At 40.3% G+C, this 13,384-nt stretch overlaps 1 protein-coding gene across 6 annotated transcripts in view; it reads left to right on the top strand.

The window, feature by feature from the left end:
* VSIG4 (V-set and immunoglobulin domain containing 4) overlaps positions 1-13,384 on the top strand; it is a 60,008-nt gene that overhangs the window by 20,025 nt on the left and 26,599 nt on the right. For 4 of the 6 annotated variants that reach the window (XM_038587588.1, XM_038587589.1, XM_038587584.1 and 1 more), the window contains exons 4-5: positions 9,705-9,767; positions 10,300-10,377. In XM_038587588.1, coding sequence (XP_038443516.1) covers positions 9,705-9,767; positions 10,300-10,377 — 141 coding nt within the window. The remainder of the gene's footprint in view (positions 1-9,704; positions 9,768-10,299; positions 10,378-13,384) is intronic. The other 2 variants (XM_038587586.1, XM_038587587.1) reach the window with 1 other exon arrangement.

The raw sequence follows: 13,384 nt of genomic DNA, 5'->3' as shown, positions 1-13,384 counted from the left end.
TTTTTAGCAGGATGGTCCTTAACCTCCATGTGTTTGAAGTCCTTCCAAACTTCTTGTTGTGATTTAGTTCTAATTTCAAGGCATTATGTTCTGAGAATACACAGGGGATCATCCCAGTCTTTTGGTATCTGTTCAGCCCTGATTTGTGACCTAGTGTGTGGTTTATTCTGGAGAAAGTTCCATGTGCACTTGAGAAGAATGTGTATTCAGTTGCGTTTGGACGTAAAGTTCTGTAGATATCTGTGAAATCCATCTGGTCCAGTGTATCATTTAAATCTCTTGTTTCTTGGGATCCCTGGGTGGCACAGCAGTTTGGTGCCTGCCTTTGGCCTGGGGCGCAATCCTGGAGACCGGGGATCAAATCCCACATTGGGTTTCCGGTGGATGGAGCCTGCTTCTCCCTCTGCCTGTGTCTCTGCCTCTCTCTCTCTGTCTGTGACGATCATAAATAAATTTTAAAAAAATTAAAAAAAATAAAAATAAATCTCTTGTTTCTTTAGCGATGTTGTGTCTAGAAGACCTATTGAGTGTAGAAAGCACTAGATTGAAGTCACCAAGTATAAGTGTATTATTATCTAAGTATGCCTTATCTTTGGTTATTAATTGATTGATATATTTGGCAGCTCCCATATTCGGGGCATATATATTGATGATTATTAGGTACTCTTCTTGGATAGATCCTTTAAGTATGATATAGTGTCCCTCTTCATCTCTCACTACAGTCTTCAGGGTAAATTTTAGTTTATCTGGTATAAGCATGACTACCTCTGCTTTCTTTTGAGGACCATTTGAATGGTGAATGGTTCTCCAACCTTTTACTTTCAGGCGGTAGGTGTCCTTATGTCTAAAATGAGTCTCTTGTAGACAGAAAATAGGTGGGTCCTGCTTTTTTATCCAGTCTGAAACCCTGAGCCTTTTGATGGGGTCATTAAGCCCGTTCACGTTCAGAGTTACTATTGAAAGATATGAGTTTAGTGTCATCATGATATCTATTCAGTCCCTGTTTTTGTGGATTGTTCCATTAGACTTCTTGTTAAAGGGGAATTTTAAGAGTCCCCCTTAAAATTTCTTGCAGTGCTGGTTTGGAGGTCACATATTCTTTCAGTTCTTGCCTGTCTTGGAAGCTCTTTATCTCTCTTTCCATTCTGAATGAGAGGCTTGCTGGATAAAGTATTTTTGGTTGCATGTTTTTCTTATTTAGGACCCTGAATTTATCCTGCCAGCCCTTTCTGGCCTGCCAGGTCTCTGTGGAGAAGTCTGCTGTTAATCTGATATTTCTCCCCATATAAGTTAGCAATCTCTTGTCTCTTGCTGCTTTAAGGATCTTCTCTTTATCTTTGGAATTTGCAAGCTTCATTATTAAAAGTCGAGGTGTTGAATGGTTTTTAATGATTTTAGGGGGGAATCTCTCTATTTCCTGGATCTGAATGCCTGTTTCCCTTCCCAGATTAGGAAAGTTTTCAGCTATGATTTGTTCAAATTCATATTCTGGACCTTGTTCCGTTGGGCGCCCTCGGGAACCCCAATTAAACGTAGATTTTTCTTCCTCCTGCTGTCACTTATTTCCCTTAATCTATCCTCATGATCTTCTAATTGTTTATCTCTTTTTTCCTCAGTTTCCCTCTTTGCCATCAACTTGTCTTCTATGTCACTCACTTGTTCTTCCACCTCTTTAACCCTCTTCATTAGGACCTCAAGTTTGGGTTGCATCTCATTTAATTGATTTTTAATTTTGGACTGATTAGATCTAAATTCTACAGTCATGAAGTCTCTTGAGTCCTTCATGCTTTTTTCTAGAGCCACCAGTAGCTTTATAATAGTGCTTCTGAATTGGCTTTCTGACATTGAGTTGTATTCCAAATTTTGTAACTATGTGGGATAGAGGACTGTTTCTGATTCTTTCTTTTGAGGTGAGGTTTTCCTTCTAGTCATTTTTCTCAATGCATAGTGGCGAAAAACAAGTTGTATTGGGAAAAGGAATAAAAGAGAGAAGAGAAAGTAGGAAAGATAAAAAAAGAAAAAAGAAAAAAGAAGTATAGGAAGAGAAAAAAGAAAAAGAAGAAGAAGAAAAAGGAAAAAAGGGCAGGGAGCAAACAGAAATCAAAAAACAGAACAAAACAAAAAAACGGGGGGGAGTGTCCTCTGATTTTGTATACTTTAGATCTCTCGACTTCCCCTGTAACTTTCCAGTACTGCTTGGTCAATAATTTGTTTTTCCCCTGTCTGTCTAGCTGGTTTTCTGGGGGAGGGGCCTGCTGTGCTGATTTTTAGGTGTTAGCACTTGGGGGAGCTCCTCAGCCCTCTGCCTGGTGCAGGGCTCAGTGAAAGATGTTTAAGCTGTTTATCCTGTGAGGCCACTGTGAGGCTCAGTGGGGGTAGTTTATCCTGTGAGGCCCCAGGAGGAACAACAATAGTGTCAGTGGTCAGCTCTGGAGCCCTGGATTCAGCTCCTGCAGTAACTATGGAGCTCTCAGTCTGCAGGGGCCTAGATGCTCCGGGGGTGGGGCCACTGATCTGCTCAGCTTGGGGCAGGAGTGTCGTTGCTGTCCTGTGCCCTCCTGGCTTCTGCCTGTCCAGGGGGAGCGCCGGATCTTGGGCTGTGTCCCCAGTGTCCTGTGCTTCCGGGCCTTCGCTGCGGGAATTGCACTCCTGGCAGCGCAGCCCCCTCTGCGCGGAGCCTCCACTGAGCCACCTCCAAGCTGCTCCCGGGGCCGCGCAGCCCCCTCCACGGGAAGACTCTGCCCGAGCCCCTCAGAGCTGCTCTCGGGTCCAGCCGTGCGGAGACTGCAGCCCTTTAGTGAGCTGGTCCCCGAGATGTGGCACGCTCTCCCTGGGGCGCAGGTGCTCTGTTAGTGTCCCTGGGAGCCTGAGGGCATCCCTGCCCCTCCTGGGATCCTGCTCTCTCTGTGAGTGCCTTTCTGTCCGGGAAGATTGGTGCAGCTCCTGCTTCTCCGGGCGGGGCTTTCCTGTCCTGGGGGCACTCGCCCCGGCCTTAGCCAGGCTCCTCCCAGGGGCCCCTCCCCCTTGGATGCCTTTTGTTTCTTTCCCCCCTCCCCCCGTCTTCCTACCTTGATAGAAGCGTGAACTCTTCTCACTGTAGCATTCTAGCTGTTCTCTCTTCTAGTCTCAGGCTGAATTCTTAGATTTTAAGGATGATTTGAAGGTTATCTAGGTAATTTGGTGGGGACAGGTGACTTGGGGACCCTACTCTTCCGCCATCTTGCCCCGCCCCTCTAGTGTTCAGAATTTCTTTAGTTTCCTCTTTGTCCTGGAAACTTTTTATCTTTCTTTCTATTCTGAATGACAGCCTTTCTGGATAAAGTATTCTTGGTTGCATATTTTTTTCCATTTAGTCCCTTGAATTTATCATGCTGGCTCTTTCTGGCCTGCCACATCTCTGTGGACAGGTCTGCTGCCACCCTTGTGTTTCTGCCCTTGTAGATTAAAGATCTCTTGTTCCAAGGTGCTTTCAGGATTTGATCTTTATCTTTGAAATTTGCAAGCTTCATTATCATATGTCAAGGTGTTAACCTATTTTTACTAATTTTGGGTAGATTCTCTTTGCCTTTGGGACTTGAATGCTTGTTTCCTTCCCCAGATTAGGTAAATTCCCAGGTATAATTTGTTTAAATAAGCCTTCTGTCCCTCTCTCTGTCTCTTCATCTTCTATGACCCCTATTTCACTTTATGGAATCACTGAGTTCTCTAAGTCTCCCTTCATGATCCAGTACTTGTCTTTCTCTCTTCTTTCCAGGTTCATTATTTTCCATCATTCTATCTTCTATAATACTGACTCTCCAGCCTTGTTTATCCTTGCTGTTAGAGCCTCCATTTGTGACTTCATTCCAGTAATAGCATTTTTAATTTCAGCTTGACTAGGTTTTAATTCTTTTATTTCTTCTGTTAGGGATTCTTTAGTGTCTTCTATGTCTTTTTTTCAAGCTCGGCTATTATATTTATAATCATTGTTTTATTTTTTAAGATTTTATTTATTCAGGAGCGACTGTACAGAGAGAGAGAGAGAGAGGAGAGGCAGAAACACAGGCAGATGGAGAAGCAGGCTCCATGCAAGGAGCCCATTGTGGGACTTGACTCCCCCCCCCCCCCGGACTCCAGGATCAAGCCTTGAGCCAAAGGCAGACACTTAACCACTGAGTGAGCCACCCAGGCATCCATATAATCACTGTTTTAAATTCTAGTTCAGGGATGCCTGGGTAGCTCAGCGGTTGAGTCTCTGCCTTCCGCTCAGGGCGTGATCCCAAAGTCCAGGATTGAGTCCCGCACTGAGCTCCTTGCAGGGAGCCTGCTTTTCCCTCTGCCTATGTCTCTGCCCCTCTCTCTCTTTCTCTCATGAATGAATAAATAAAACGTTTAAAAACATAAATAAATTCTAGTTCAGATATCTTGCTCATATCCATATGGATTAAGTCCCTGGCAGTGAGTACTGCCTTCTGTTCTTTCTTTTGGGATGAATTTCTTCATCTCATCATTTTGTCCAGAAAAGAATAGAAGAAAAGGGAGAAAAGACAGCAATAAGAACAATAAGAAAAAAAAAACAGAAAACAAAACAAAACAAAATTTAAAAAACTCAAACCAGAAACAAAACAGAAGAAAACAAAAAACTAGATCCTGAATGTGTTTTGGTCTGCTTGTTAAGAGAAACTAGGTTCCAATGTAGGAAAGGAAGAAAAACATATATACACAAAAATAAAATAAAATCAAAGAAAGAGGGATCCCTGGGTGGCGCAGCGGTTTGGCGCCTGTCTTTGGCCCAGGGCGCGATCCTGGAGACCTGGGATCGGGTCCCACGTCGGGCTCCCGGTGCATGGAGCCTGCTTCTCCCTCTGCCTCTCTCTCTCTCTCTCTCTGTGACTATCATAAAAAAAAATCAAAGAAAGAAACAAAATTAATATATATAAAACATATATAATTTTAAAAGAATAAAAAATAGAAAGAATAATAAAATAGCTGAAAATAACACTGAAAGACTAAACAGTTTTAAGTAACTCATGAATGCTATATTCTGCTTTCATCAAGAGCTGAAGTTTTGCAGTTGTCCATGATTCATAAGCTTGTTGCTAGGCAGTTATTCCTGCTGGTCTTCTGTGGGAGGCACCTGTTGAGCTGATCCTTAGGTGCCTTTGCAGTTGTTTTGGAAACATTCCTTCATTCCCAGGAGGCTGGGCTCAGAGTCAGTAGTTCCAATTTCCACTATGTGGTACTGTTTTGCTCCCTGAATGCTTTCATCACAGATAGGAGGGATGAAAATGATGGTACCCCACTCTCTAACCCAGAAGCTGAAAATTCAAGGACCCTGATATTCAGTAAGCCCTAAGAGAAGCAGTCTATCACCCTTGTCTCTCTGGCTTCTGTCTGAATTCTGTATTAACCCAGCCTGTGACTGAGTGTTTTTATCTGAAGCACATGACTCAGTTTCAAGACTCTGAATTTTATAGACTCCTGCAGTGTGGACTCATGCTGTTCCTCCTGGTGGAGGGAAGGGGATCTTTCCACATCTCTGCCTTTTGCTGGACCCCTGCCAGGAGAGTAGTGGATTTACTGTGCAACAGTTTGCAGTTTATGGCAACACAGCACAGAAAGCCAGCACATCAACATGTTTTTAGCTGGCTTCCCCACTCTTATGCCTGGGAACTTTGCTGTACTCAGGCACCCCTGTTCTTATTATAATCCTGGCAATCCTGAGACAATGCTTTCCCACCTGGGATTCCATCCTGCTTCACCACCTAAGCAGCTTTAAGCCAGGGACATCCCCCACTGTATCAGAATTCTAAAAGTTCTGATTTTGTGTTCCACTGCTAATAATACTTTGAAGTAGCCTCCTTAAGCCAGCTTCCTTCCCTCCATCATATCCTCAGATATATTACCCTGGATTCAAATCTCTGCACCCCCTACCTTCCAAAAAGTGGTCACTTCTTTTGGAAGAATTGCAGCATTTCTTATCTCAGATCTCTGATAGATTTCTCAGGTGTTCAGAATGATTTTATAACTATCTAGCTGAATTCCAGGGACTAGAGATTTTTAGGACTATTCTTCCACTATCTTAACTTTACCCACACCTCAGCTTACATTTATTTTGATTAGATCACTGGCCATTATCTCTTCCAGTTATTATTATTATTATTATTATTTTGGAATGAGTTCCTCCATCTTGGCATTTTGTTTAAACCTCTGTTTACTGTGTGTTAGGAAAAGCTGTTATGTTTCCTGCTCTTGAAAATAATGATTATATTAAGAAGTGGTCATATACTGTTCAGAGCATGGTGCTTTAGGAAGGATTTTTATTTTTATTTTTATTTTTAGATTCTGTGTGTGCTCCACTCTTCTGTTGGCTACTCTTTCTTTCTGATCAGTTTTCTTGCAGTTTCTTCTTGCTTGCAGTGTGGAGTGTTTGGACATGGTCCGGTGTGTGGCAACTTTTATCTAGTTATGTTTTGTTGTGCTTATTAGGAAAGGCTAGATCTTATTTCCCCTAGAACTGAACCGTTGTAGCACTCTATGATCAGTAGACTTGCTGCTGGTCTTCTAGAGAAGGGAACTGCTGCGCTGGTTCTCGGCCTATATGTCCTTGTATAGATGCACCTGCAGGGTGCAGTAGGGCAGGGCTCAGTGTAAGCTGTTCCAGCCTCCACTGGGATCACCGTGTTGCTCACTGAAGTCTGTCTTTTCTAATGGGCATGGAAAAAATGGTGTCACCTCACTCTCTCATCCACAGAGAGGGGAGTTCACATCTGTTTCTGTTCAGGAAGCTCTCAGAGAAGAGTGAACAATCTTCCTTCTTGTGTCCCCTCTTGTGCCTTCACTCTGTCTATGTCTGAGCCATCTGTTACCTGGCAGCACTGTATTCCTGTGTTTTATTTCAGGCATGTGACTGGGTTTCAAAGCTCCAAGTTTTGGGGACCTGGCACAGTACAGACCTGCACTGATCCTCTGGGGGAAGGTGTCACAATGCTTTGGCTGGTGTTATTTTGTGCTAGAAATGCAGTCACATGACCATGTGGGGCTAGGAGTTTATGGTAAAGCATAACCTAAAGCTCGCTTCCAGGTTAGCAGCCTTCAGCAACTGCCTCTGCTACTATGCTAATTAATGGGGCTGCTCAATAGCACCCACCTTCTCTTTTGTCCCCTGAGAGTCAGTGTCACCTCTCCCAAATGCACTCCAGGAAGGGGAACTCTTTCTCCCCATGCAACCCAGGGGATCCTCAGACCACGTTGTCTGCTCCTGGGCCTTTGCCCTCCTTCCCCACAGGCACAACCTTGTGTTGTACACCGTATCTTCTTTAACCAGGTGGTGCTGCTATAAACATTGGAGTGCATGTACTTTTTCAAATCATTATTATTTTTTTGGCTTTTAGATAATTACCTCATAGTTTAATTGCTGGGTCAAAGGAAATTCTATCTTTAACTTTTTGAGAAATCCCCATACTGTTTTCCAGAGTGAGAAATCAGTCATAAATCTTGTTGAGAATCTCTTATACATGATGACTTGCTTCTCCCTTGCTGCTTTCAATATTGTTTCATGGCTTTTGCTTTTAATTATGTGTCTTGGTATAATTTTTTCCCCTTATTTTCCTACTTGGAGTTCCTTGAACTTCTCATATTTCCAGAATAATGCTTTCATCAAATTGGAGTTTTTTTATGTTATTTAAAAATAATATTTTGTCTTTTTCCATCCTCTATTTCTAGGACTTTTATTATGTGTAAATTGGTACACTTGATGGTGTCCCACAGGTCTGTGAGGTGCTGCTCATTTTTCCTCATTCTTTTTCTTTTATGTTTTAGTGGCTAATTTCAACTGTCATCTTTTCAAATTTACTGAGTCTTTCTTTTGCCACTTTAATCAGCTCTAGTAAATTTTTCTCCCTAGTGATTTTTTTCTTTTGGTGATTTTCCCTTTCAACTCCAGTATTTGTAGATGGTTTCCATTTTTATAATTTGTGTCTCTTTATCAACATTCTCTATTTGGTTTGAATCAGCTTCATTTCTTCAGTTCTTCAAACATGGTTTCCTTTAGGCTTTTGAACATACTTAAAATAATTTATTTAAAATCTTTGTTTAGTGGGATGTCTGGGTGGCTCAGCAGTTGAGCATCTGCCTTTGGCTCAGGTCATGACCCTGGGATCCAGGATCGAGTCCCACATTGGGGTCCCCACAGGGAGCCTGCTTTTCCCTCTGCCTGTGTCTCTGACTCTCTTTCTGTATGTGTCTCATGAATAAATAAAATCTAATAAATAAATAAATGAAATCTTTGTTTAGTAAGTCTAATACCTGTGCTTTCTCAGAAACAGTTTCTATTTATTGATTTTCTTACCTGTTTATGAGATTTCTAGTTTTCTTGAATATCTCACATTTTTATTGAAAACTAGAGTTTTTTAAATAATATAATGTGACAATTCTGGAAGTCTGATTCTCATTCTTTCTCCAGGGCTTATTGTTGGTGTTGCTTGTGTGCTAGTTTCTGTTTATTTGTTTAGTGACTTTTCTGAATTAATCCAGTATACTTTTTTTTATATTCTTTGTCATAGATGGCCACTGAAGTCTCTACTATATTAGCTTGGTGGTCAGCTAATGATTGAATAGAGATTTCCTTAAATACCTGAAACCAATAAATTTCCCAGTCTTTCCTACAGGGCTCTGTTGCCTGTCGAAATATGTCTTTAGTACTTACACAGGCAGTTTGTAACTGTGTCATAACTTTCACTCCCTACTTACACAGAGTCTCAAGGCTAGCCAGAGGTAAAAAAGCCTATGACCTTCTCATGTCTTAACTGAACATGCACACAGCACTATGCTTGGCAGTGACCTTCTAGATTCTTAGGAATGTGTCAAGATTTTCAAAGCTCCCATTGACATTTCATTCTTCAGTTTTTCTTTTTAAGTTTTTTGATCAGTCTCTTGTTTCCCTCAACTGTTATCCATTGTCTCAGACAGCTGTGTGACAAATATATCTCTCCCCAATGGAGAGTCTTAGCACCGAGTAACCAGTAAAGACAAGTCTTTTGAGTCAGAAAATCACTGCACAGGTCAAATAATGAGAGTTGTTCTGGAATTAAACTGCTCTACTCATTCAAGGCTATTATTGGCCTGGGGAGGAGTAATGGGGTTAGGGAAAGTTAAAATGGCACAAAATTGCCATTATTAACATTAAGGTATTTTTCTTCTAAAAATGTTCCATGAATTGATGCAAACCCTTGGCTATTGTTTTAATTTGGGGGGAAAAGTTGATTTGAAAAATTTTGCCAGTTATTGTATTGCTTTTGTGAAGAAACAAATATCCAGAGGTCATAAATATACCATTTCCATTGACATTACCCACAGCCACCATCTTTGTAGTATTTTCTAAGTCTCTCTCAAGAAAATTAATAGCTAAATTTCAAAAGTTAGTAAAAATAAAATATGTCTTTCTAATCCATATTGAAAGACCCTCTGGACTCTAGTTACACTTTCCTTGGGAGTCTATGTACTCTGGTTTAAGAATCCTACTTTATAATGATGTGAAGGATGAACAGGTAATGCCTAACTTTTCGGCATCATGAGAAAAGTGTTGAGAGAGGTCCAGGTGTGGACTTGACTGGCCTTAACTTACTTCTTTTTAGTTGGCTTTCTTACTTGCTAACTTCTGCAGGGCATTCAACTGTTCACTCAAGGCTGCCACAGCCCTTGACTAACCTCGCTTTTCCTTGCAGACTCCTCAAAGCCACTCAAGACTAAGACTGAAGCACCAACAACCATGCAATCTCCCTTGGAAGGTGAGTTTTATTGTGGTTCTGTGGATGCAATAGAGTCCTGAAATGATGCCATGGAAGGCAAAGGAGGAGACTTTATGCCATTATATAGGTATTAAGAGGTCACTGAGTTCCTCGGAGAAAACATGGCAATAACAGAATGGAAATAAAAGAAAGGTAGTAATAATTAAAACGTTGTGAAAAATGAAATAATAAATACGTATACTCTTCTTTGTGAAATTTTCTGAACCAAAAGTAAGAAAGTTAGAATACTCATGTTGGAAAAGAGAAAATTCTGACTTCTATTTAGCTCTTAATCTGATTTTCTGTGGGACTTTGGATATGTTGCACTGCCTCCTCCATGGATTCTTCCCACCACTAACAGTAAGAAACCAAGATACCTCATCTCATAGTACTAATGGTAAATAGATGGCCAGGATTTCTGGAAAGCTCAGCATAGATGCCCAATGAAAGTACTCAAACTTTGCAGTCACCTTATACCTTATAGTTCTTGGCTAGAACAGAGGACTCGGATCCTAATACTTTGTTTTCATAGAAACATCTACAGTGAAATTGATTTGGAAGTGGACCACTGAAGTAGATGTCTACCTTGGGGCGGCCAGTGCAGAGCCAGGTAAGGGAAAGCCAGGATTTCTATCCTTCCCTCTTGGCTCCGAACTTTGCAATTGAAACTTCCCACAATAAACACTATTCTGTGGCTTTTTGACACAATTGTCAAAAGCCCTGGAGATGAGCACAGTGCATGGGATTGAGAGGGAGAGATACAAATTAATTAATGAGCAAAGCCAGAGTGGATTTAAGTGTTAGATGTGTTCTTAGCTGGTTCTCTATTGCCACAGTAATATACCTCACCTCCCAAACACTCTAAACAATAATAGGAATGGGACAATGGCCTCAGCCAACTCTCCTAGGAAGATGGGCATTGGACCACATAAGGGTATTTCAGGGCCTCATTATTATGTAAGCTCTTAACCAGGGTTCACCAAGCACCTTGCAGCTGATTTTTTATTTCTCCAAGGTTTCAAGGATTCCTAAGTCATGATCTCTAAGATTCAAACCTCAAAAAAAAAAGTATTTTTTGTGTCTTATCTGGAACTTATAGTCAGCTTGTATGCATAATCTAGGGCAACACTGATTGTTAAAATAATGAAAAACTTTTATGGTAGTTGATAATTATATGCTTTCATTAATCACTGAGCAACCTACTATCACCTGATCTGCTCTGCCTTATTTCTTAGAACTCTCCAGACCACACATGGTCCTGCAACAAAAGTGTTGATGCCTGGTATAGCAGGGGGTCTCTGAGACTCTATGTTTACAGTCAGTATCTGTTTTAATTTTTTGATGCTAAATAATGATGACTATCACTAATGGTTTCATCCTCTGATTGTGTATCAATAATGGTGGATTTCTTAATGTCCATGTACTTCTCCCCTTCTGATTGCACAGCTTTTTGTCTATCTTTAGGCATAGCCCAAATTTGTTTTGTGGGCTACCTTTATATTGCCATCTTCTATAATTCCATACCTCTTGCAGGGCAGCATCCAATGAAACAAGGGAGATTAGAAGATAATTTTTGGAGAGTTGGTTTGATAAAATGAGAAAATAACCTGGGGGAATGAAAATTCTCAGAATCTTGGCTGTGTGCCCTATATCCCCCATCAGTGTTTTTTGTTTGTTTGTTCATTTGTTTGTTTGTTTGTTTTTACTACTTGGATCCTCCCTGTACAAAGAATTTTTTCTTCAATCTTTATCAGTTTATAGCTTGGATTCTCTCATTCTATCCTAAAGCAGCAGAATACACATGATTTTCAAGTGCACATGGGACACTCTCCAGAATAGATCACATACTAGGTCACAAATCAGAACTTAGCAAGTACAAAAAGAATGAAATCATACCAGGCATATTTTCTGACCACAACACTATGAAATTTGAAATCAACCACACACAAAAAAATGTGGAAAAAACACAAATAATTTGATATTAAGTAACATGATACTAAACAATGAATGGGTCAAAGAGGAAATCAAAGAAGAGATGTAGCTTGGGTTATCTCCAACCACAGTTCTGAGGACCACAAATACCAGATGTTTTAAATTTATTTTTTAAATTCAAGTATAAGTAACACACAGTGCTATATTAGTTTCAGGTGTACAATGATTCAACAATTCTATACATGCTCAGCACTCATCATAAGTGTACTCTTAATCCCCTTCACCTATTTCACCCATTCCCCCACCCACCTCCCCAATGATAGTCATCAGTTTTTCTCTATATTTAAGAGTTTTGTTGCTTATTTTCTTTGGACATTTGTTTTATTTCTTAAATTCTACATATGAGTAAAGTCATATGGTATTTGTTTTTCTTTGACTGACTTATTTTATTTAGCATGATACCTTCTAGATCCATCCATGATTTTGCAAGCCACAAAGTATTATTCTTTTTTATGATTAAGTAATATTACAGATTTCTAAGACAAAATATTTTAGGGTCTGGTGAAAATAAAGCCAGTTGCAACAACAAATCCTAAGGACAGTGAAATTCCTTTCCCTATCTCTATCCCCTGGTCTCACCCCCTAAATTCAGAATACTGTAGCTACAAGTATATTAGACATTATATAATCTTTTCTCTTCATTTAAGATTTTATTTCTTTATTTGAGAAAGAGCATGAGTGAGGGCAGGGGAGAGGGAGAAGCAGACTCCCTGCTAAGAAGGGTGCCTGACGGGTTTGATCCCAGGACCCTGGGATCATGACCTGAGCTCAAGGCAGATGCCAAACTGACTGAGCCTCCCAGGTTCCCTGTGACATTATGTAATCTTTTCATTGAACTTGTGAGAAAACTAAGGCCTACTCAATAATTTGAGTAAAGCCACTGTATTTATTTTTCTCTGATGGCTATAAAAATTAGTACATTAAACTTAGTGCCTTAAAATAACACAAATGTATTATCATATACTCCTAGAGATCATCTGACACACTGGGCTAAGATCAAGGTATTAGCAGGGCAGTGTTTTTTGCTGGAGACTTTGGGGGAAGAATCAGTTTCTTTGTTTTTTCTGGCTTCTAGAAGCTACTCATCTTTCTTGGTTCTTGGCCCCCTTCCATCATTTTCAAAACTAGCAATGTAACATCCTCAAATCTCTGTCTAACTTTGATCTCCTTTGTTTCCCTTTTCCACTTTTAAATGACCCTTGTGATTACATTGAGCCTGCTCAGGTAATCAAGATAATCTCCCCATCTCATGGTCAGCTAATTAGCAACCTTAAGAATATCTGCAACCTTAATTCCTCCTTATAATTTAAACTAAAATACTCATGGGTTATGGGGATTTGGATGTGAACATCTTTGGATAACCATTGTTCTGCCTACCACAGTAATACAAGTAAATAACAGATCCAGGACTGGAAGCCTAGTCCAATGGTTTCCTTCAGATTGCAGGCATAGTTGGGATAGTTAACTCATGAGACCCAGTGGAAATATGTTTTGAGGAAAAAGAAAACTGAGCACTTGTCCAGAGAGTGTGAAGAAAAGAATTCTTTTTTTAATTGTTAATTTTAAATTCAATTTAGTTAGCATATAGTGTGTTATTAGTGTCAGGGTAGAGTTTAGTGATTCAT

This window comes from Canis lupus, chromosome X (genome assembly GCF_011100685.1).
Source record: "Canis lupus familiaris isolate Mischka breed German Shepherd chromosome X, alternate assembly UU_Cfam_GSD_1.0, whole genome shotgun sequence".
Taxonomy (NCBI): Eukaryota; Metazoa; Chordata; class Mammalia; order Carnivora; family Canidae; genus Canis; species Canis lupus.
Note: the sequence above shows the minus strand (reverse complement) of the source record. Positions and strands in the feature narration are given on the sequence as shown.